The sequence below is a fragment of the Pan troglodytes genome, chromosome 1 (assembly GCF_028858775.2).
Source record: "Pan troglodytes isolate AG18354 chromosome 1, NHGRI_mPanTro3-v2.0_pri, whole genome shotgun sequence".
Classification (NCBI taxonomy): domain Eukaryota; kingdom Metazoa; phylum Chordata; class Mammalia; order Primates; family Hominidae; genus Pan; species Pan troglodytes.
Window position 1 is genome coordinate 198812235 of NC_072398.2, and position 25567 is coordinate 198837801.

Here is a 25567-nt window from a genome sequence, read left to right on the forward strand (position 1 = left end):
TCCATGATATCCATGAGACCTTAAAGATCTAGGAAGCAGGGGTGGAGTTCCATAGCTTTCAGTATCTCAAAGGGACCATGACTCAAACTTAACTACCTCACAATGTCCCAGGTGGTAAGTCCAGTTTTTCCATTTAGTTTTCCTTCACCCATTAGACGATGATTTGTTCCCAATTTATGTAAGAAAAGAAGGAACCAAGTTTCCCATGACTGTTTAGAGAATAACAGAGCTGGAACTTTTCACTCAAGCCCACACTTACTTTCTTAGACCATAGTGCCTCCCATCAGGACCACAGCCCTTTGCAGGAAAGGCTTTTGTCCACTGGCAGCTCTCCACAAGCTCTTCCATAGCTGGTCTAAGATCCTGCACCCTCCTCTTTCTTACCTGGGTCTGGATGTCATCCCCAGTGACGATGTTACCCACGGCTCTCAGGGCAGGAGAAGCCACTTTGTAATCATTGTGCCTATAGAGGAGGGAGATCTGATCAGAAGGCCAGCACACCATTTTCGGCCCTGCTGATTCTCTCTCTTTAGTCTGAGCCTGGAGAAGCTTAAGGAACCTGTACCCTTTTTTTTTCTTTTTTCTTTTTTTTTTGAGACAGAGTCTCGCTCTGTCGCCCAGGCTAGAGTGCAGTGGCGCGATCTCGGCTCACTACAAGCTCTGCCTCCCGGGTTCACGCCATTCTCCTGCCTCAGCCTCCCAAGTAGCTGGGACTACAGGTGCCCGCCACCACGCCCGGCTAATTTTTTGTATTTTTAGTAGAGACGGGGTTTCACCGTGTTAGCCAGGATGGTCTTGATCTCCTGACCTTGTGATCCACCCGCCTCAGCCTCCCAAAGTGCTGGGATTCTTTTTTTTCCTTTGAGACGGAGTCTTGCTCTGTCACCCAGGCTGGAGTGCAATGGCGCGATCTCGGCTCAGTGCAACCTCTGCCTCCCAGGTTCAAATGATTCTCCTGCCTCAGCCTCCCAAGTAGCTGGGATTACAGGCGCCTGCCACCGCGCCCAGCTAATTTTTGTATTTTTAGTAGAGACGGGGTTTCACCATGTTGGTCAGGCTGGTCTCGAACTCCTGACCTTGTGATCCGCCCACCTTGGCATCCCAAAGTGCTGGGATTATAAGCATAAGCCACCGTGCCCAGCCAGAACCTGTACCCCTTCTAAGACCACTCACATCAGCAGCTCTACCAATCTCCGGCAGACTCCGGAGTCTATGACTGCCTGGATCTTCTCATTGGGGCCATCAGACAGATAAGAAAGGGCCCAGCAAGCATCTGCCAGCAAGTCCGAGTCGCTGCTGAAGAGTAGGCGAGACAGTACAGGCAAACAAGGAGAGACCTGTGGGAAGCAGAGTGAGAAAGACTCACAGGGGAACAAGACTATATCAACTCTATCACGAACCCTAACATTGCAACCACTGCCCCCACAATACACACACACAAGTAATTCCAGACCCTAGGGATCGCTACTACATTAAACATTTGGGTCTACCTTTTCACTTTACTATCCAGGTACACAAGATCATCTGCTTCACTAACAATTGCTTCTTTCAGTTTCCCATGATTTGAGACTCCAAGGAGTATCCCAAACACTTAAAAACTCCATATGAAGGAACCTGATGTCACTCAGGGTCTAGTAAGTAGCTCTCTCACCTTTGCAAACTCTGGGGGTGGGTTTTTCCCTCGGCAGAGATTTGACAGGGCCCAGACCGCATTCCGTGTCATCGTCAGTCGTGTGGACTTGGTAAGGAGTCTGAAGGAAACAGCAAAGCCAGATCCTGAGCACTGAGGCCTTGGCATAGGACTGTTGCCAATGAACCCAGAGACAAATCCAATGAGACCTCTCAGACTCTAGCAGCCTGTTTCTTCCTACTCATAGACCTAAGTTAATAGAGCTGGTATAGGTTAGGAGGCCAACATCTATACAGAGTATTCATTTCAGGACCAGCTGTGGCTAGTTAATACCATAGATAATAGGGACGAAACAGAGGGCTAGATCTGGAGTAAGCCTGTAAAGCTTCTAAACTGGGATATATCATGCCCATAACCCTGGCCACAAGTCCAGGACAAGGAATGGTGTTCCCTGGAAATAAAAGCTAAAAGTCTAAGAAATAAAAGCTATAGGTCTACTGTGAGAGCTTTAGCCACACAGTATGGAATAATTTTCTGTGAAGGGTCCAAGAAAGTGACAGTGGTAGGCTATGAGACTGTGGTCTCTGAAGAACAGTTCATTCATCTGTTTTGGTTTAGGCATAGTTTACTCTAAGGGTACGGAGGGAAGGATGGGAGAAGGATACAATGACGCTTCATGGGGTCTTTGATCTATAATTTACGACAGAGCTGTCCGATGTATGTATGCAAAACCCCATAGCAAATCAATGCATTTTGTAGAGAAGGTTGGATTTTTCCAGGTGGGCTAGTCCTGCCTCTCTCCCCTGGCTCAACAATGAGGAGGATATGAGGATATGACTAACATGAGGTTCTGCAGTGCCGTGAAGTGAGGAACAAGATCCTTCTTGGCAGATGGGTGGCACAATCTTTTTTTTTTTTTCACTCTTTTGCCCAGGCTGAAGTGCAGTGGTGTGATCAATCACAGCTCACTGTAGCCTTGATCTCCCTGGGCTCAGGTGATCCTCCCTGCCTCAGCCTCCCAAGTAGCTGAGTCTACAGGTGCCTGCCACCACACCTGGCTAACTTTTGTATTTTTTGTAGAGTTGGGGTTTCACCATGTTGCCCAGGCTGGTTTTGAACTCTAGGCTCACGGGATCCACCTGCTCTGCTAGGATTACAGGCATAAGCCACCATGCCCGGCCACAACCTTCTCAATCTCCAAAGATACCTATCTTTTACTTCGGCAATCAGAATGCATTTTTATAGTTTTTGCACTTACCTATCATCTTAAGGAATCAAGTATGCTGCCCCCAAATGACCTGCCACGTGGCCACCCGGTAGACGCCCAGGTACAGATGATTATAATTACTCACGTTAACAAAGGATTAAGGATGGAACAGTTCAAGACGTAATCTCGGCAAACAGAGCTATCTCCAGCTATGTTTCCCAGTGCCCAGACTGCCTGAAAAGGGGATAATGAAACTGTCACCCACAAAGCTTGGTACTTCTGTGAGTACTTTATAGCCACAACTGCAAAGTGAGTACCCACCAGGATGAGAATGATGTCAAGGCCCCAAATATACTACACAAGCTCAGGTAACCTCCCTATTGAAATTCTTACTGAGCACTTGTTCTACAATGACCTATCCCTGGGAGTTCCTGGTTCAGCAGGGAAAGACAGGCTGCCATCTGTACTATAGCCACAGAAGCCAAAACAATATCGCCCAGAAAAGGAGAAAGTAATCAGAAAGTTGCATTTTTTTTTTTTTTTTGAGACGGAGTCTCGCTCTGTCACCCAGGCTGGAGTGCAGTGGCGCAATCTCTGCTCACTGTAACCTCCACCTCCCCGGTTCAAGTGATTCTCCTGTCTTAAGCCTCCTGAATAGCTGGGATTACAGGCAAGCTCCACCATGCCCAGCTAATTTTTTAGTATTTTTAGTAGAGATGGGGTTTCACCATGTTGGTCATGCTGGTCTTGGACTCCTGACCTCGTGATCTGCCCACCTCGGCCTCCCGAAGTTCTGGGATTATAGGCGTGAGCCACCGTGCCTGGCAAAAGTTGCACTCTTGTAGCTGCCTTGGACCAAGTCTATATGTAGTAATAGAGAAAAGAGCCCACTACCACTCTCCAATTCTATCCAACTAGTAAGAATTCAATGGGAGAAATGGAAGTTGTATCTTTATCTCCATGATTTGTGGGTACTCAGATATGGGTACTGTGGTGTCTTTTTTCCAATGGCACTTCCAACAACAAATGTATAGAGTTTTTTCCACATCAACCACCCATTCTCTGATACCAACCATGTGTCCAACGATTTAATTCAATTCTGACACTAACACCTAGAGTTAATGCAGAGTCCGCAGGTTAGTCCCACAAGACTGCCCCAACTTGAGATACCAGTTTCAAGTCCTAGGGGCCATCTGTACTTGACACCCCTATCACTCAGGAAATTCCAAGAGTTTTAACACTGTGCCAAGAACCAGGACAAAGACCAAATATATTTTTTATTATACCACAGGTACTATAAAGAATCACACCAAATCTAAGCATTACCTGTTCCTGAACATCCTCAAAGTCTGAATTAAGCAGCTCTATAAAAATGGGGACAGCCCCTGCTTCAATGACAATTTTGGTCTGCTGAGAGGTTCCAGAGGCAATATTCGTTAGAGCCCAGGCAGCTTCAAACTGAAAGTGAGATTAAGCAATGATTGAAAGGTCATTTCAGACTGAGCAGCCATGCCTATCAGCTGGCTCAGAACAGTAAGCCTCCTGCCCATGAATTTAAAAAACCAAAACAAAACCTCACAAAACACAAGCAAGCCTCTTGCCCACGAATTTAAAACACACACACATAAAATACAAGCCTTTCCTCTCCCGTCTTTAGAGAGTGGGAAGATGCAGTGATGTGATATAGATGAGAATAAGACATTGGGCTTCCAGGGTCCCAGGTTTAGTCCTGCACTACCACAACACCCATGCATCCTTTGCCAGGTCACTCTTTTATTTCCTGAGCTTCACTTTCTTCATTTCTGAAATGAGGATTAGAATGAAATGGGTCTCTCAAAGTCCCTTTCAGCTGAGTTCTGGCAAGTTCCAATGGATTGACCCATCACCCATCTCTGAAACAAGAGACCCAGAGAGGCTAAACAATTTGCCTCAGGTCACACAGGTAGTGGACTATACCCTCTGATTTATAACTGAATGATCAGTCTATCATAGTCTGGTGCCTTTCCTTTGAAATTGTTTTAAGGAAGAGATTCTGGCTGTGAGGGAACTGATGGTTTCTCCTGAATGTTTCCTAACATTACTTTTGTACTTCCTGAGAGATATATCAATAGAAGTATCCCACTGCAATTTCTTGGAAGTAGGGCTTTCATCTAATAACCCCTTCCCAGTAGTGGGGGACTGGGGGTGGGGTGGGGATAAGTAATGGGTACAAAAAAACCCAGAAAGAATTAATAAGACCTACTATTTGGTAACACAATAGGGTGACTATAGTCAATAATAACTACACAATTTAAAATAACTTAAAGTGTATAATTGGATTGTTTGTAACTTAAAGGATAAATGCTTGAGGAAATGGATACCCCATTCTCCATGATTTGCTTATTTCAAATTGCATGCCTGTGTCAAAACATCTCATGTACCCCATAAATATATATACCTACTATGTATCCCCCAAAAATTAAAAGACAAAACAAACCCCTTCCCTTCAGGCCTCACCTGTAATGTACAATTCTCATTCCTCTTCAGAAACTCCACGAACCGATCCACCACTCTTGGAGTGTTGATAACTTCATCTATTGGAGGACTAGGCTCTGGATAAGGGAGAAGGGAAAATAAAAACACAGGAGAAGCTTTTGCTGATCCCTTCATGGGGGTCAGCTTGCAATCCTTCTTAGACACTTCTGACCACCCTTACAAACATTCCCAAACTCCCTTCTGGTAAGGTGGTTTTAACAATATCTACTCGTCTTTGAACTGTATAATACAGCTGGAATGTTAAAGAGTAAAGCCAATCCTAATTTAAGAATGCTCATCTTTGGCTTACTAAATGTAAGCAAAGAAAGGTGTGGGAGAGAGAACCGCCTAAGGGATGAACAACCATGGTCTACACATTTCCCTTTCAAGAAAGACCAGTACTCTCTTCTTGGGAAGACTATTTGATATACTGAAACAAGAGGTATTTTTCCAATCATACATTAAATTTTTTTATTAAGTACCTATGGTGTGCCACACAGTTCTAGGTACAGAGGACATAGGAGGGAACAAAAACAAAAGTCTCTGCCCTCAGAGAGCTTATATCCTAGTGGGAAGAGTCATTTTATTATGTTAGAAGATAAATATAATGGGGGGAGAGGAGGAGAATATGTAGGGCAAGGTAAAAAGATAAAACTGTTGAAGGTGGGATTTAATCATAGGAGTAAGGGAGTTGCTACAAAGATATCTGGGAATAGAGGACATCAGGCAGAGGAAGTATCCAGTGTGAAGGTAGCAATGTGTCTATCTTGTACAAGCAACACCAAGGTCAGTAGGGCTAGAGCAGAATGAGTGAGGGCACGTGTAAGTTGATGACATCAGTGAAGAGAAAAGAGGCTAAATCATATAAGGCCTCTCTGACAAGGGCCAGGCTTTGTACCTTTGGAGAGCAGTTTCCGGAATTTCTGTGTGGTTGCTAACTGCAGGTCAGAATCATCAGAAAAGAGCATCTCCACCATCTCTCTTGTGATCACACTCTCCTAGAACATAAAACAAGTTTAGGACTTTGCAAATGTTGCAAACCAACATTAGAGCCAGATGTGAGCACATAATACTGCTTGGCATCCTGTTTTCTAAAAAACTGAGGGCAAGAGGATGGCATAATAGGCTCAGGAGAAGGGGTCTGTTTAATCTATAGGTGCTTCAAGTTGGGACATTTGAAAAGTGATTCCTAATTCTGAGGCAACTGATGGCTTCTCTTAAATGTTTCCTCAGATATATCTAACAAAGTTGAATCTTTGTTGACTCCTAAAGCTGACAGAAGGGTCCACAGAGGAAAGAACTTGTCATGGTTACTGGCAAAGCTGGTAGATGATGTGAACGGCCCAATTTCTGTCCTTAGAAGCAGGTGTTTTCCAGGTCAGCCTGAGGCACATGCAGGGGCCTTACCCCAGTGGTAGAGCTCACATAAGAGTCCATGAGAAGACTATCGAACATGGCAGCTTCTTCATTAATCAGCTCCACATTTCTCCGTTTAAAAAGCTGAAAGTAAAGAGACAGTGGTTAAGAGTACTCTCTGAACCAAAGAAAACAAAGAACAATCCAATGTTAAATTATGGCATAACTGACAAGGATATACTAGAGTAGCTGAGAAGTGAGGCCAAGCTTTATACATTAGTCTCCCCTTATTCAGTTTTGCTTTCTATTATTTTAGTTATCCAGTCAACCGTGGTCTGAAAATATTACACAGAAAATTCCAGAAATGAACAATTCATAAGTTTTAAATTGCATGCCATTCTGAGTAGTGTTGAAATCTCATGCTATCTTGTTCTGTCTGGCCCAGGATGTGAACATCCTTTGTCCAGTGCATCCATTCCATGCTGTATACGCTGCTGCCAGTTAGTCACTTAATAACCAACTTGGTTATCAGGTGGCAATTGCTTGTGTTCAAGTAACCCTTATTTTACTTAGTAATAGCCACAAGGTGCAAGAGTAGTGATGCTGGCAATTCAAATGTGCCAAAGAGAAGCTGTAAAGTGCTTCCTTTAAGTAAAAAGATGAAAACATGGAAAAAAACATAGTATATGTAAGGTTCAGTAATATCTGCAGTTTCAGGCATCCACTGTGGGTCCTGGAATGTATTCCACAAAGAGAAGAGGAGACTATTAATTACTGACATGGAAAAGATATTCAAGGACTTGGAGGCAGAGGCAGCAGTGGGCCAAGATCACGCCACTGTACTCCAACCTGGGCAACAGGGCAAGATCCTGTCTTAAAAAAAAAAAGAAAAAAAGGAATGATAGTATAGCAAAAGGGTGGGCAAAATCAGGTTAGGTTGGCCAGGCACAGTGGCGCATGCCTGCAAACCCAGCACTCTGGGAGGCCAGGGCAGGTGGATCACTTCAGCTCAGGAGTTCAAGACCAGCCTGGGCAACATGGCAAAACCCTGTCTGCACCAAAAAAAAAAAAAAAAAAATCCACAAAAATTAGCTGGGCGTGGTGGTACATGCCTATAGTCCAGCTACGCAGGAGGCTGAGGAAGAAGGATCACTTGAGCCCGGGAGCTTGAGGCTGCAGTGAGCTGAGATCATGTCACTCACTGCACTCCAGCCTGGGTGACAGAGTGAGACCTTGTCTCAATAAATAAATAAATAAATAATAATAATCAGGTGACTGAATCTGTTGGCGGGGTGGCGTAGGAGTGCAGATGGTGAGGCATTATTATAGTCTCAGGCTGGGCGTGGTGGCTTACGCCTGTAATCCCAGCACTATGGGAGGCTGAGGTGGGCAGATCTGGGCAGATCACAAGGTCAGGAGTTCGAGACCAGTCTGGCCAACATGGTGAAACCCAGTCTCTACCAAAAATATACAAAGTTAATTGGACGTGGTGGTACATGCCCGTAATCCTAGCTACTCGGGAGGCTAAGGCAGGAGAATTGCTTGAACCCAGGAGGCAGAGGTTGCAGTGAGCAGAGATCGTGCCATTGCACTCCAGCCTGGATGACAGAATCAGACTCCGTCTCAAAAAAAAAAAAAGAAAAAAAAAAAAGAAAAGGTAACAAGGAACTAGAACTAGAATGTTACAGTAAAGACATAAATGATGTCTAAGTTGGTCTAACTTGTGAAAAGGGGATAAGGTCAGTTTTCTCTTTCTCAAAGCTCCCAACATTTATTTACAACAAAGGAAACTGGATGAGTAGCTCACTCAGTAAGTAAGCTTTTTTTTTTTTTTTTTTTTTTGAGATGGAGTTTCACTCTTGTTGCCCAGGCTGGAGTGCAATGGCACAAACTTAGCTCCTGCAACCTCCGCCTCCTAGGTTCAAGCAATTCTCCTGCTTCAGCCTCCCAAGTAGCTGAGATTGCAGGCGCATGCCACCACGTCCGGCTAATTTCTGTATTTTTAGTAGAGAAAATGAAGTTTCACCATGTTGGCCAGGCTGGTCTTGAACTCCTGACCTCAGGTGATCTGCCTGCCTTGGCCTCCCAAAGTGCTGGGATTACAGACATGAGCCACCATGCCCACCTAGTAAGCTACTTTTCTACAGGGCAAGTCAGGGTGCATGGTGGAGGCCAACCATAGGGGCTTGTTTCCCAGAATAGTATGTTTGAGAATACTCCCACTAACTCACTTGTTGCTCCCGCTTCTGCTTCCGGAGCTGAATGCCCTCTTCCTCTCTTCTTCGTCTCATTTCTTCAGGGTTTAGAGCATTGTTCTTATAGCTCTTCATTCGATAATTGTCTTTCCCTGGGCTCGCCATGGTCTCTAGAAGAAAAGATACACATTGCCAAAAACTCTTGAGAGGACAGCATTTCCTTTTCACTAGACTTCTATCCCTACCCACCCTTCACCCTCCCCTACTCTGGGGGGAATACAGCTCTCTGGGAGCTCTCAATAGCGCCTGACATCTCTAGCCACCCCCCAGCCCCAGTCTCTTTTAATTACAATAAGCTTGCTAAACAGGTGGTATTAAAGCAATTGGTATAAGCTTAGTAGTTAAAAGTGTGGGCCCTAGAGACAGATTGTCTGGGTTCACATCCTGACCCTTCTACTTGTTAGCTGTGCAACCTTGGACAAGCTCCTTTAACTTTTATTGCTTCAGAATTTAATCTTTAATAAAACAGGAACACATCAGGCACAGTGGCTCCCACCTGTAATCCCAGGGGTCTGCAGACCACACTTTGAGAAATGCTGTTTTTTTTTTTTTTGAGACAGGGTCTCACTCTGTCACCCAGGCTGGAGTGCAGTGGCACAGTATCGACTCACTGCAACCTCTGCCTCCTGGGCTCAAGTGATTCTCCTGCCTCAGCCTTCCGAGTAGCTGGGATTACAGGCGCACACCACCACAACTGGTTAATTTTTATATTTTTAGTAGAGACGGGGTCTCACCATGTTGGCCAGGCTGGTCTCAAACTCCTGACCTCAGGTGATCCACCTGCCTTGGCCTCCCAAAGTGCTGGGACTACAGGCATGAGCAACCACGTCCAGCCAAGAACTGCTGTTCTAAGCAGTGAATTACTCAGTTGTAGGTAAATAAATGTTAACTTGACCAGCTAGTGCCAAAGTTGTCTTCCATAGTACTGCCACTGACAAATATCTTGACCAATACTTTTGACAATCTACTGGGTGTCATAAAGTATTTCACAGAGATGATTATTTGCATATCCCAGATTACTAATGAGGTTAGATTTCATGTTGTTATTAGCTATATGTTTCCCCTTCTGTGAAAAACGTTTGTTTCTGTATTTTTAAATATTTTTCTTCTTCTTTTTTTTTTTTTTTTTTGAGACAGAGTTTCACTTTTGTTGCCCAGGCTGGAGTGCAATGGCACCATCTTGACTCACTGCAACCTATGCCACCCAGGTTCAAATGATTCTCCTGCTTCACCCTCCTGAGTAGCTGGGACTACAGGTGCCTGCCACCACGCCTAATACGGCTAATTTTTGTATTTTTAGTAGAGACGGGGTTTCACCATGTTGGCCAGGCTGATCTCGAACTCCTGACCTCAGGTGAACTGCCTGCCTCGGCCTCCCAAAGTGCTGGGATTACAGGCATGAGCCACTGCGCCTGGCCTGTTCACGTTCTTTTAAATCAGTTATCTGTGACTGTGTACTTTCTTCATCCTTAATATTGTCTTATTTGTGCCCTCTTTTGTTCCTGAGAACCTTTACCAGAGACTTGACTATTTTTATTTTAGTCTTTTGGAAGATCCAAGTTTTAGCTTCATTGAGTCTTCTCTACTATATGATTTCTATCCCCTTTCTACATTTTTTCTAATTTAAGTTGTATATCTAAGTAATTAATGTTCACACTATACTTTTTTTTTTTTTTTTTTGAGACGGAGTCTCACTCTGTCACCCAGGCTGGAGTGCAGTGGCGCGATCTTGGCTCACTGCAACCCTCCGCCTCCTGGGTTCATGTGATTCTCCTGCCTCAGCCTCCCAAGCAGCTGGGATTGCAGGTGTGCACGCAGGGCTAATTTTTTTTATTTTTATTTTTATTTTTTTTAGACAGAGTCTCCCTCTGTTGCCCAGGCTGGAGTGCAATGGCGCCATCTCGGCTCACTGCAAGCTCCGCCTCCTGGGTTCACGCCATTCTTCTGCCTCAGCCTCCCGAGTAGCTGGGACTACAGGCGCCCGCCACCACGTCCGGCTAATTTTTTCTATTTTTAGTAGAGATGGGGTTTCACCATGTTAGCCAGGATGGTCTTGATCTCCTGACCTCGTGATCCACCTGCCTCAGCCTCCCAAAGTGCTGGGATTACAGGTGTGAGCCACCGTGCCTGGCCCCACACTATACTTCTATATTACCTTTCTAAGGCTTATAAATTTCCTTCAAATTAATATTTGTATTGTAATTCAGTCCTAAATATCTAATTACTTTTGATTTATTCAATTTACATAAGTGTCCCATGTGTGCTTGAGAAGAATCTGTATTCTTAAATTATTGTGCATGGCTTTCTGAATATCATGTCCATTAAATTAAGTTGTCATCATGTTGTTCTTTATTTATTCATTATTTTTTGAGATAGGGCCTCCCTCTATTGCCTAGGCTGGAGTGCAGTGCACGATCACAGCTCACCACAGCCTCAACTTCCAGGGCTAAAACAATTCTCTTGCCTTAGCCTGAGTAGCTGGGACTACAGGCTCGTACTACCATGAGTGGCTAATCTTTACGTTTTTTTTGTAGAGATGGGTGTCTCACTATATCGTCTAGGCTGGTCTTGAACTCCTGTCCTCAACAATCCCCCTGCCTCAGCCTCCCAAAGTGCTGGGATTATAGGCATGAGCCACCATGCCCATCATGTTGTTCAAATCTTCTATTAATGTTTCACTTCACTAATGTTTTCCTTATTGATAGTGAATGTAGCCATTTTACCCCGTAGTTTAATTTTGCTTTATGTATTTTAATACTATTTCATTAGAAGCATACAAATTTAGAACTGTTGTATCTTGACTGTGAATAGAAGTTTGTTATAAAGTGAGCCAAATTATTCCTTAACAATGCCCTTTGTTGCCCTTTTTCTTTTGTTGGATATTAATATAGTTATCACTTCCACTTCCAGCCATGATGGAATAAGAGGGATAGGATTTCCCCTGTTGCTATAAACTGTTTCAGACATCGGGCAACAGCAATGCAGAATTGTGATTCTCCAAGAGGGAAACGAATTAAGTGAGCTCTACTTGTCTCCTTGGCTTTCTGCCCAGAGGCACATTCTATAGCAGAAGAGGGGTCCCAAACAGCACCACGGAAATCTCACTAGTGGAGGAGAGACTAGAGACTTCAGTGAGATTGAGGTGGCTGAAAACACTGAGACAGCATTCCAGCGAGGAGAGAAATAGGCAGAAAAAAAAAATTGGGAAATCTGTTTGGGGTTCCCTAAATCTTTGCTGAAGACTAAGGATGCATACATGCTGGGTGAAGCTCCATGAGTCACACAAAGGGCAACTGAGAAGCTGTATGTAAGCTCAGCAGTTCCCAGAGCTCGCACAGGGCTGAGAGACTTTAGACAAATCTGAATGGGGATTTCTCCCTGATCACGCAGGGCATAGTAGAGACCCTAAGAAGGGCTATGGCTTAGTAGTGGGATTAAACTATTCCCAGAAAAGGCTACTCATGAAGCTTAAAAACGAGCCTTACACTGCTAAAACAGAACAGCTATAAAACGCCCTACATCCTTTAAAAAAAAGACAACAAAATCCAGACACTAAAAACATAGAATTCACAATGCTTGGAATCCAATTAAAAATTATGGGCCAGAGCCAGGCATGGTGGCTCATGCCTATAAATCTCAGCACTTTGGAAGGCTGAGGTGGGAGGATAGCTTGAAGAACCTAGGAGTTCTTCAAGGCTGCAGTGAGCTATGACTGCACCGCTGTACTCCAGCCTGGGCAACAGAGTGAGACCCTGTCTCTAAAAAACAAAAACAGCCGGGGTGTGGTGGCTCACAGCTGTAATCCCAGCACTTTGGGAGGCCGAGGTGGGCGGACCACGAGGTCAAGAGATTGAGACCATCCTGGCCAACATGGTGAAACCTCGTTTCTACTAAAAATACAAAAATTAGCTGAGCTTGGTGGCACGCACCTGTAGTCCCAGCTACTCGGGAGGCCGAGGCAGGAGAATCACTTGAACCAGGGAGGTGGAAGTTGCAGTGAGCAGAGATCATGCTACTGCACTCCAGCCTGGTGACAGAGGGAGACTCTGTCTCCAAATGAACAAACAACAAAAAGTACTATACATGCCAAGCAGCAGAAAAATTGTGACCCATAGGAGAAAAATCAGTCAAAAGTTAGATCCAGAAATGACACTTCAGTAGATAGTAGGATGGTTTCAAGTGCTCTCATATATTAGTAACTGGATTCACAGGGGAAAAAAATTGAGAGGCAGACAGAAAAACATTTACAAGCAAAGACTAAAAATTGGCAGGGCATGGTGGCTCAAGCCTGTAATCCCAACACGTTGGGAGGCCGAGGCAGATAGATCACTTGAGGCCAGGAGTTCCAGACCAGCCTGGCCAATATGGTGAAAGCCGTCTCTACTAAAAATATAAAAATTAGCCAGGCATGGTAGCTGGTGCCTGTAATCCCAGCTACTCGGGAGGCTGAGGAAGGAGAATCACTTGAACCCGGGAGGCGGAGGCTGCAGTGAGCCAAGATCATGCTACTGCACTACAGCCTGGGCAATAGAGTAAGACCCTGTCTCAAAAAAAAAAAAAAAAAAAAAGACTAAAAATTTTCCAGATCTAATCCCATTAACCCTAAAAGCTATGCTAATCCTTAAGCAAGATAAAAACAAAGAAAATCACAAGACACATCACAACCAAAATCTTGAAAAGCAGCGATAGATAAAATCTTAAAAGCAGCCAGATAAAGACCTATTAAGACCAAAGATAAGAATGGCCTAGCTTCTTGTCAGAAACCGTAAGTCAGAAAACAACAAAACATTTTTAATGTTCTGGAAAAAACAAAAACCTGGTAAACTAGAATTTTATACCCAACAAAGATACTTTTTGAAATGAAAGCAATTCAGCAGGTCATGGGCTAAATTAAAAATAATATTAATAAAGACTTTTTCAGATAAAAGCTGAGAGACTTTTTCTCTAGCTAACCTGCACTAAAGAAATGCTAAAATTCTTCAAGTAGAAGGAAAATGATGCCAGATGGAAACTCGGATATCCACAAAATGAAAAACACTAGATATGGCAGATAAACATAAAATAACTTTTTTGCCATTTAAAAATTGTCTTTAAAAAATAAGGCGCATGGACACACACACAAAAACAGGGAAGCATGGCCCATTCGTGGAATAAAGTAGAAACCATTCCTAGCTGCATGTGGTAGCTCAAGCCTATAATCCCAATACTTCGGGAGGCCAAGATGATAGGACTGCCTGAGGCCAGGAGTTAGAGACCATCCTGGGCAACATAGGGAGACCCTGTTTCTATTTTAAATAATTTTATAAAAATAGGAAACCATCCCTCAGGAAGCCCAGAGACTGGACTTACTAGACAGATTCTAAAACAACTGTCCTAAATATGCTCAAAGAGATAAAGAAAAACCTGGACAATGAACTGAAGGAAATCTGAAACACAATACATGAATAAAATGAGAATATCAATAAAAAGAAAGAAAGTATAAAAAGGAACCAAACAAATGTTCTAGAGCTCAAAAGTACACTTATTGAAATAAAAAATTCACTAGAGGGGTTCAACAGCAGATACAAGCAGATAGAAAAAAAAGTAGCAAACTTGGAGACAGATCAATTAAAATTATCCAATCTGAGGAGCAGAAAGAATAAAGAATGAAGAAAAATGAACAGAATCGAGTGGACCCATGGAACACCATTAAAAGGACCAATATGGCCTGCACGGTGGCTCATGATTGTAATCCCAGCAATTTTGGAGGCTGAGGCAGGAGGACAGCTTGAGCCCACAGTTTGAGACCAGCCTAGGCAACATAGCAAGATCTCATCTCTATTGAAAAAAAAGTAGGGGGGCCGGGCGCAGTGGCTCATGCCTATAATCCCAGCACTTTGGGAGGCTGAGGCGGGTGGATCACAAGGTCAGATGTTTGAGACCAGCCTGGCCAATATGGTGAAACCCCATCTCTACTAAAAATACAAAAAAAATACCCAGGCGTGGTGGCGTGCGCCTGTAATCCCAGCTACTCAGGAGGTGAGGCAGGAGAATTGCTTGAACCTGGGAGGTGGAGGTTGCAGTGAGCCGAGATCGCACTCCAGCCTGGGTGACAAAGCGAGACTCCTTCTCAAAAAAAAAAAAGAAAAAAAAAAAAAGACCAATATACACCACATTATGGGAGTCCTAAGAGCAGAAGATAAAGAGGTAGAATATTTGAAAAAATATGGTCAAAAACTTCCCAAATTAAATAAAACACATGAATCTACACATGAAGGAGCTCAATGAACTCTAATGAAGATATACACATTTGGGATACTGAGGCAGGTGGATCAACTGAGGTCAGGAGTTCGAGATCAGCCTGGCCAACAGGGTGAAACCCTGTGTCTATACTAAAAAAAAACAAAAATTAGCCAGGCATGGTGGCACCTACTAAAAAACCAATTAGCCAGGCATGGTGGAACGCACCTGTAATCCCAGCAAGTTGGGGTGCTAAGACAGGAGAATCACTTGAACCTGGGAGGCAGAGACTGCACTGAGCCGAGATCATGCCACTGTACTCCAGCCTGGGTGATAGAGTGAGATTCCGTCTCAAAAAAGAAAAAGAAGATATCCACATTGAGACACATAATCAAACTGATGAAAGCCAAAGACAGAATCCTGAAAGCAGCAAGAAGTGACTTATCACATACAAAGATGCCCAATAAGATCAACAGGTGATTTCTCATTCGAAATTATGAAAGTCAGGCTGGGAGCAGTGGCTCAGGCCTGTAATCCTAGCACTCTGGGAGGCCAAGGCAGGCGAATGGCTTGCGTTGGAGACCAAGAGTTCAAGAACAGCCTGGGCAACATGGCAAAACCCCGTCTCTACAAAAAGTACAAAAATTAGCTGGGCATGGTGGTGTATGTCTGTAATTCCAGCTACTTGGGAGGACGAGGTGGAAGGATCACCAGAGCCCAGGAGGTTGAAGCTGCAGTGAGCCGTGGTTGTACCACTAGACTCCAGCCTGGGCAACAGGGCAAGACCCTGTCTCAAAAAAAAAAAAAAAAAAGAAAAGAAATCACGGAAGTCAGAAGGCAGTAGAATAAGAAAGTGCCGAAAAGAGGCTGGGTTCGGTGGTTCATGCCTGTAATCCCAGCACTTTGGGAGGACAAGGCCAGACGATTACTTGAGCCCAGGAGTTCAAGACCAGCCTGGGAAACAGAGCAAGACCCTGTCTCTACAAATAATTTTGTTTAATTTAGTTGGGCATGGTGGCGTGCACCTATGGTCCCAGCTACCTGGGACACCTCTAAGTCAGGAGGATTGCCTGAGCACAGGAGGTTGATGCTGCAGTGACTTGTGATTGCACCGTCACTCCAGCCTGTGTGACACAGTGAAACCCTGTCTCAAAAACAAAACAAAACAAAACAAAACAAAAAGCAAAGTGCTGAAAGAAAAACCGTCAAGCAAGAATTCTATATCTGACAAAACTATCCTTCAAAAATGAGGGAGAATTATGACATTTCCCTATAAACAAAAGCTGAGGGGCTTTGTTACCACTAGACCTGCTCTGCAAGAAATGCTGGCTGGGCCTGTAATCTCAGCACTTGGGAGGCTGAGGCAGGAGGATCACATAAGCCGAGTTCGAGACCAGTCTAGGCAATGTGGTGAAACCCCATCTCTACAAAAAAATATATAAAAATTAGCCGGACGTGGTGGTATGCACCTGCAGTCCCAGCTAGTTGGGAGGCTGAGGTGGATTGCTAGAGCCTGGGAGGTTCAGGCTGCAGCGAGCCATGACTGTACCACTGGACTCCAGCCTGGGCAACAAAGCAAGACTCTGTCAAAAAAACCCACAAAAAACAAAAAACTAATGGGAGCCCTTCAGGTTGAAATGAAAGGACACAGTAACTTGATGCTATATGAAGAAATAAAGATCTCTGGTAAAGGTAACTATATGGGCAGATATAAAAGCCAGTATTACTATACATCGGTTTGTAACTTTTCATTTCCTACATGATTTAAAAGACAAATGCATAAAATAATTATAAATCTACATTATTGGTCACACAATGTTTAAACATACAATGTGTGATGACAACAGCATAAAGGAGGAAACAATGCTGTACATGAGCAGTTTTGTATGCTTCTGAATTAAGCTGGTATTGATTCCAACTAGAGTGTTATAAAGTTAGAATATTAAGTGTAATTCCCATGGTGTTCACTAGGAAATATCCAAAAAACTACATGCACAGAAAATAAAAATTAAAAATATACACAAAAGGAAATGAGAAGGGAATAAAGAGAGCTGGAATAGCTACATGAATATCTGACAAAACAAACTTTAAGTCATAAACTGTTACCAAAAAGAAAGGACATCATATGGCCAATTCATCAAGCTATTAAAAAACATATGCAATAAACAAGAGCCCCCAAACATGAAGCAAGTTCTGACAGAAGTGCAGAAAAAATATTTGGAGACTTTTTTATCCCCACCAACTGTGGCCTACAGATATTTGGAGACTTTTAATGAACCACGTTCAATAATGAACAGAACACCTAGACAGAAGATCGATAAGTAACAGAGGACTTGAACAAAATTATAAAGTAGACCTAAGAGAGATATACAAGGCATTCCACCCAATAACAGCAGAATATACATTCTTCTCAAGTATAGATTCTCCAGGATAGGCCATATGTTAGCCCACTAAAAGTGTCTCAATAAATTTTGGAAGACTGAAGTCATATAAAACATTATCTCTGACTACATGGAATGAAGCTAGAAATCAGTAACAGAATGATAACTAGAAAATTCACAAATATACAGAAATTAAGGAAGACATTCTTTAAAATGTCGGAAGACTCATATGTCCTGATTTCATAACTTACTACAAAGGTACAGTAATTAAAACAGTGTGGTACTGGCATAAGGATAAGCATATAGACATACAGAATAGAATTGAGAGTCCAGAAATAAACCCTTACATCTACGGCCAGCCAACTGATTTTGAAGAAGGATATTATGTCCATTCAGTGGAGAAATAAATATTTCATTGTATAGAGAATATTTTATACATTATATAAAATGAAATATTAGCCAGACCAGGTGGGGTGGCTCACATCTGTAATCTCAACACTTTGGGAGGCCGAGGCGGGCAGATCACTTGAGGTCAGGAGTCTGAGGCCAGCCTGGCCAACATGATGAAACCCCGTCTCTACTAAAAATACAAAAATTAGCCAGGCATGGTGGCGGGTGCCTGTAATCACAGCTACTCAGGAGGCTGAGGTGGGAGAATCACTTGAACCTAAGAGGCAGAGGTTGCAGTGAGCTGAGATCGTGCTGCTGCACTCCAGCTTGGGGAACAGAGCTTGCTCCATCTCCAAAAAAAAAAAAAAAAAAAAAAAAAGAAATACAAATCAAAACCACAATGATTCAACCTGAGAAAGCTGACTGAAAAACGTATATAAAAAAGTTTTGGCCAGGCATGGTGGCTCACATCTGTAATCCCAGCACTTTGGGAGGCCGAGGTGGGTGGATCACGAGGTCAGGAGATTGAGACTATCCTGGCTAACCCAGCGAAACCCCGCCTCTACTAAAAATACAACAACAAAAAAATTAGCTGGGTGTGGTGGCGGGCCCCTGTAGTCCCAGCTACATGGGAGGCTGAGGCAGAAGAATGGTATGAACCTGGGAGGCGGAGTTTGCAGTGAGCTGAGATCGCGCCACTGCACTTCAGCCTGGGCGACAGTGTGAGATTCCGTCTCAAGAAAAAAAAAAAAAAGTTTTAGGCCAGGCGCGGTGGCTTACGCCTGTAATTCCAACACTTTGGGAGGCTGAGGTGGGGAGATTATCTAAGGGTGGGACCCTCCAGCCTGTCCAACATTGAGAAATCCCATCTCTACTAAAAATACAAAATTAGCTGGGCATGGTGGCACATCCTTGCAATCCCAGCTACTCGGGAGGCTGACGCAGGAGAACTGCTTGTACCTGGAAGGTGGAGGTTACAGTGAGGCGAGATTGTGCCACTGCACTCCACCCTGGGCGACAGAGCGAGACTCCATCTCAAAAAAAAAAAAAAAGTTTTAAAAACCACAATGACATACTACTCCACACCTACTAGGATGGAGTAAGAATAATAAAAGCACACGCTGGCTAAGATCTGGAACCTGGTGGATTGCTGATAAGAATGGAAAATGGTGCAGCCACTGTGGAAAACAGAATAGTAGTTCCTAAAAAAATTAAAAAGAATTACTATATAATCCAGCAATTCTACTTTTATACTATTTCTCCCTTATTCAGTTTTGCTTTGCAGAGTGTCAGTTACCCATGGACAACAGTGGTCTGAAAATATTAAATGGAAATTTCCAGATAAAAACAATTCATAAGTTTTAAATTTCATACTATTCCAAGTAACATGATGAAATATCACGCTAACCATCTATTCCACCTGGGACATGAATCATCCCTTTGTCCAGTATATCTACACTGTATACACTGCCAGTTAGTAGCAGATATTGCAGTGTTTGTGGTCAAGTCATCCTTATTTTACCTAATAATGGCCCCAAAGTGCAAAAGTGATGATGCTGGCATATTGTTATGTGTTCTATTTTATTATTATTGTTCTCAATCTCTTATTGTGCCTAATTTACAAATTAAACTTCATCATAGGTACGTATGTATAGGAAATAATATAGTATATAGGGTTTGGTACCATCTGTCGTTGCAGGTGTCCACTGGGGGTGTTAGAATATATTGCCTGTGGATAAGGCAAGGACTACTGCATATGGATACCATGGAGTATCATTCAGCCAAAAAAGGAATGAAGGTCTAACACATGCTACAACATGATTGAACCTTGAAATTAATGTGCTAAGTGAAATAAGCAAGACACAAAATATTCCACTTACATGAAGTACCTAGAGTCAAACTCAGAGACAGAAAGTAGATTAGAGGTTACCAGGTGCTAAGAGGAGAGGAAAATAGGGAGTTATTGCTTAGTGGGTACAGAATTTCTGTTAGGGGTAGTAAAATATTTGGAAATAGTGGTGATGATGGTCACATAACATTGTAACTGTAATTAATGCCACTGTATTGTACACTTAAATTGAAAATTTTGTTACATATATTTTACCACTAATAATTTTTTTTTCTTTTTCTTTCTTTCTTTTTCTTTTTTTTAAGACAGAATCTTGCTCTGTCACCCGGGCTGGAGTGCAGCGGTGCGATCTTGGCTCACTGCAACCTCCACCTCCCAGATTCAAGTGATTCTCCTCAAGTAGTGGGGATTACAGGCACCCACCACCATGCCCGGCTAATTTTTGTATTTTTAGTAGAGATGGAGTTTCTCCATGTTGCCCAGGCTGGAATAATTTTTTTTTTTTTAATCGGCATTGTAGCCTGGGCTCAGGCCTGTACTGCCAGCACTTTGGGAGGCCAAAGTGGGCAGACTGCTTGAGCCCAGGAGTTCAAGAGCAGCCTGAGCAATATGGTGAAACCACAATCTCTACAAAAAAATACCAAAATTAGCTGGGCATGGTGGCATGCACCTGTGGTCCCAGCTACTTGGGAGGCTGAGGCAGGAGGATTGCTTGAGCCCAGGAGGTTGAGGCTGCAAGTGAGCTGTGTCTGCACCTCTGCACTCCCTTTGAGGCCCCTGATTATCCCTGTGAGACTAACAGAGTAGACAACAGATTTCTGAAGGCAGCACTATGAACTGCTGTCCCCTATTACCTGACACATAGCTTTTCATGACTGAGCCTGGGCTGTCCTGGACGCTAGCCTCTCCTTCAAGCACAGCTGACAGTGAAGCTGGGAGGAGAGCCATGCTGAGCTTCTTTAGTCACCATGGTGACAAGAAACTATCACAAATATTTGCTTATGACTTCACTGGGGAAGCAGACAAGGGAGGTTAGATTGGAAGGAGGAACATCTGCACAAGCACATCTGGAATCTCAGGGATCCAGCAGGCCAGCGGCTTTTTCCATTATGTACTCCCTTACTTGCTGTGGATGAATTTTTTAAAATTCACAATACAAATAAACTTTTCTAGCATCTGGCTGTCCTAGACTGTCTTTGGGTTTTCTTAGTCAAGGAACTCTCTCAAAGTGAATAGGTCTCTGAAGTCACACCTTTCATTTCTAGGGAATGTCTAATGTTGCCATGCACTTTCTAAGCTTTTAAAACCAAAGAGCTAGCAATGATAATACAAAATAGGTAGGGGCCTTAAAATGGCTGAATCATGTCTGTTCCTAATTCATATTATGAAGTCCTAAACCCCAATACCTCAAAACGCATCCTATATTTGAAGATAGAGTCCTTAAAGAGGTAATTAAGGTAAATAAGGTTATTGGGGTAGGCCCTAATCCAGTAACTGGTGTCCTTAAAACAAGAGAGGGAGAACAGCATGTGAACATGAAGACAGCTATATAGAAGCCAACAACAAATGGCTGAGAATAAAACAACCCTTCTGACAACCTTTTTTTTTTTTTTTTTTTTTGAGACAGGGTCTCGCTCTGTCACCCAGGCAGGAATGCAGGGACACAATCTCAGCTCCCTGCAACCTCTGTCTCCGAGGTTCAAGCGATCCTCCTGCCTCAGCCTCCTGAGTAGCTGGGATTACAGGTGCGGGCCAGCACGCCTGGCTAATTTTTTGCATTTTTAGTAGAGACAGGGTCTCACCATGTTGAGGCTGGTCTCAAACTCCGTGATCCGCCCGCCTTGGCTTCCCAAAGTGCTGGGATTACAGGCATGAGCCACTGAACCTGACCTCTTCTGACAACTTGATCTCAGACTTCTAGCCTCCAGAACTGTGAGAAAATACATTTCTGTTGTTTAAACCACCCAGTCTGTGGTTCTTTGCTATGGTGGCCCTCGCAAACTAATATAGACCCTAATTACCTAATCTAAAGAAGGCACCGACTCCTGCCAGTGTCTGATATCAAATTCAAGTTAATTAAGCCTTGTCTTTAGACCTAGGCAAAGGCGACAATCGAAGTAAACTGCTTTCATGAGACACAAGGACACCCCTGTAATAAGAAAGGTTAAGATTCACTTAATAGGCCAGGCACGGTGGCTCATGCCTGTAACCCCAACACTTTGGGAGGCTGAGGCGGGTGGATCATCTGAGTTCAGGAGTTCAAGACCAGCCTGGCTAACATGGTGAAATCCTGTCTCTACAAAAATATAAAAATTAGCCAGGCATGATGGTGGGTGCCTGTAATCCCAGCCACTTGGGAGGCTGAGACAGAAGAATTGCTTGAACATGGGAGGCGGAGGTTGCAGTAAGCCAAGATTGCGCCACTGCACTCCAGCCTGGGTGACAGTGTGAGACTCCGTCTCAAAAAAAAAAAAAAAAAAAAAAGGATTCACTTAAAAAAAAAAAGCCCTAATGGATAAATGAAAAAACTGAGGCTCAGGTCACACATTAGTGAGTAGCAAGATTGCCATAGTGCTCCATTTAATCACTGGTATGTTTAACATTTTGAGATTCATAAACATTTTAAACTCAGGCCAATTGACTGTTGAGCCTCCCCTCCACCACCATACCAGATTTTCATAGGAACTCACCTTCACAGTACAAGTTTTCCTTTTATTAATACAATGAATTCTCACCCTAGACCACAGATCCAACCAACCACAAACCTGAAGTACATGTATGGACTAACACCTACAACATCAGGATTAATTCCCCCAAAGCAGGTAAAGCCAGCCATGATGCTGGGATGTGATGGGTGAGAAGATAACCCACAATACACAAGTGATAGACACAATAATAAATCCAAAGATTTCACAGATGTTCTTCCAAATCTTACCTGGCCCAGTTTCTTACCAAAGATGCCATAAGAAAACATCAAAGATGGCTTAAATTTTGCTGTCTTCTTACTGGTCTACCTATTAGTTATTTACTGTAAATTAATATAAAGTTGATGGCAAAATTTGGGTATTGTTGTAACTTTGCCAGCTAAAAACACACTGTAGGAACAGTTCTAGGAATCTCACCTGTGATTCCTTGTACTCAGAACCAGACACTTGTGAGTGCATTTTTTCATTCATTTTCCCTTAGCTACTGCCCCATTTCTCAGTTCTCAAGAATAGCCGAACTATTTTTTCTGTTTCCATTGTAAACTGCTTAAACACTGAAAGTTTGGTATAGTACAATAAATATCTATAAATTATCCACTAAGATTCAATGATTTTTAACAACATCATATTAGTTTTATTCTATCAGATGTATATATAATATAGCTATATTTTTAACTGTACATTTGAAAATTGTAAATGTCATCACTTGGCACTTCGCCCAATTACTTTAGTATGTATCCCATAATAAGGACCTTCTTTTTTTTTTTTTCTCCTGAGACAGAGTCTCGCTCTGTTGCCCAGGCTGGAGTGCAGTGGCACCATCTCAGCTCACTGCAACCTCTGCCTCCTGGGTTCAAGCAATTCTTCTGCCTCAGCCTCCCAAATAGCTGGGATTACAGGTTCACACCACCATGCCCAGCTTATTTTTGTATTTTTTAGTAGAGATGGGGTTTCACCATGTTGGCCAGGCTTGTCTCAAACTCCTGACCTTGTGATCCGCCTGCCTCGGCCTCCCAAAGTGCTGGGATTACAGGCGTGAGCCAGGCCCAGGACCTTCTTCTTATATAACCACAACAGCATTTTCAAACCAAAGAAATTAACAAAATACCCAATATCTAGTCCATATTCAAATTTCTTAATTATTTCAACATATCCTTTATATCTGGGTTTTTCTCCCCAAATCCAGCCAAGGTTCACACATTGTATTTGTTATTTTAACATTTTATCATGGAAAATTTCAAATATACACAAAAGTAGACAAAACAGTAAATAAAATGAATCTCATACACTAACCATCCAGATTCAATGATCAACTAGCAGCCATTCATATCTATGCTTCTGCCTCTCCCAGATCCTTGAAGCAAATTCCTGACCTATCACTTCATCCACATTTCAGTATGTATCTGCAAACAACAAAGCCATTTTAAAAACTACAATATCATTATCCAACATCTGATCACTTTTAATCTACAATGTCCATCCTCCTCTCCCCCAACCCTTTTATTTGCTTGTGATACTCTCTGAAGAGACTAGGTCAGTTTTCTTATAGAACGCCTCACATTCTAGTTTTGTGTTATTAAACTCATACCCTTACCCCTTGTATTTCCTGTAAAATGGAAGTTAAGTCTAGGGGCTAGAATAGATTCAGGTTAAAAATAACTTTTGGTGTTGCTGGGTTATAGATGGAGAAAAAAACATATATATATAGTAATTGTTGGCCAAGAATATATATAGGTGATGCTGTGTGCTTCATACTGTTTCCTACTACACAGCCTTTGCACTTCCTGTTCTTTTTGCCTTCAACGCTTTTCCTTAGCTCTTGGAATTGCTGGGTCCTTCCCCATTACCCTAACCCAAAGTAAGTTACCCTATTTTTGTCAGAACACCTGTTTTCTTTCTTTCATTACACTAATTCCAATCCATCTGCTCTCCATAGGATGTTAAGTTCCACAAAGGCAGAGTTGTTGTATCCCCGGCATCTACAACAAATATTTGTTGAGTGAATCACCATTCAAATATTTATTATATACTCATCGAGCATATACGTTGTTCCAGACACAAGGCCTAGCCACAACAGCTATTTAACAAGTGTTTGCCAGATAGGTAAGTAAAGGAGTATATAGCAAAGAAACCTTCCTTGTGACTGGAGTGAAGCAGATCCTCCAAAAGCAGATTACAGAAGAATTTCTTACTAAAAACCCAGAAACCACAATTTCCTCCAGAATTCATGTGAAAATTAAACTAAAACCATCCATTATAAAAACTACAGGACACAAGACACAAATACCTCAGAAAAAGCCAGTTTAGACTGTTAAATCCAGTGACCCACTCAGTAGTCATTGCATTTAGCTTTCTAATTTGTCACTGATGATCACCTTTGCCTTCCTGAAACTCTATTTATGATTCTAGTAACACCATCCTCTCCCAATTTTTCTCTTAGCCTTCCAACCACTCTTCAAGTTTCTTACTGTGGTCATCTTCCAGAGCCAACCTCTCAATGTCAGTGTGTACCAAAATCCTACCTTTGGTCCTCTTCTCAGCAGGAGGAGCCCCCACTCCAAGCAAGCTCACGATCTCCCTTAGCTTCCACCTCCACTTTTTTTTTTTTTTTTTTGAGATGGAGTTTCGCTCTTGTTGCCCAGGCTGGAGTGCAATGGCGTGATCTCGGCTCACCGCAACCTCCGTCTCCCAGGTTCAAGTGATTCTCCTGCCTCAGCCTCCCAAGTAGCTGGGATTACAGGCATGTGCCACCACGCCCGGCTAATTTTGTATTTTTAGTAGAGATGGGGTTTCTCCATGTTGGTCAGGCTAGTCTCGACTCCTGATCTCAGATGATCCACCCGCCTTGGCCTCCCAAAGTGCTGGGTTGACAGTTATGAGCCACCGCGCCTGGCCAGCTTCCACCTCTACTTTTAAACCAAGTTTGAAATCCCTATTGTCAAAACATCTTGCCTACCAGCTATCTTCACCCAACTTTCTCTTTAAACCAGTTTCTGCTATCTTCCCTATTTTTTTTTTTTTTTTTTTTGGACAGAGTTTCACTCTTGTCATCCAGGCTGGA

At 43.0% G+C, this 25567-nt stretch overlaps 1 protein-coding gene across 12 annotated transcripts in view; it reads right to left on the reverse strand.

Annotated features, from left to right (window-relative positions):
- The window catches only part of KPNA6 (karyopherin subunit alpha 6), a 64869-nt gene that overhangs the window by 9229 nt on the left and 30073 nt on the right, over nucleotides 1-25567 (reverse strand). For 2 of the 12 annotated variants that reach the window (XR_010158048.1, XM_063813065.1), the window contains exons 2-12: nucleotides 24374-24485; nucleotides 23800-23909; nucleotides 8939-9072; nucleotides 6759-6851; nucleotides 6250-6349; nucleotides 5334-5428; nucleotides 4164-4295; nucleotides 2983-3071; nucleotides 1652-1751; nucleotides 1174-1337; nucleotides 385-463 (exon numbers count right to left, since the gene is read on the reverse strand). Coding sequence is in view for 7 of the 12 variants with exons in the window: in XM_063813065.1 (XP_063669135.1) it covers nucleotides 385-463; nucleotides 1174-1337; nucleotides 1652-1751; nucleotides 2983-3071; nucleotides 4164-4295; nucleotides 5334-5428; nucleotides 6250-6349; nucleotides 6759-6851; nucleotides 8939-9067 (981 nt within the window). In the remaining 5 variants the exon portion in view is untranslated. Of the gene's footprint in view, nucleotides 1-384; nucleotides 464-1173; nucleotides 1338-1651; nucleotides 1752-2982; nucleotides 3072-4163; nucleotides 4296-5333; nucleotides 5429-6249; nucleotides 6350-6758; nucleotides 6852-8938; nucleotides 9073-15409; nucleotides 15527-19832; nucleotides 19889-20655; nucleotides 20786-23799; nucleotides 23910-24373; nucleotides 24486-25567 lie in introns of those variants that run through there. The other 10 variants (XR_010158042.1, XM_016950967.4, XR_008547048.2 and 7 more) reach the window with 7 other exon arrangements.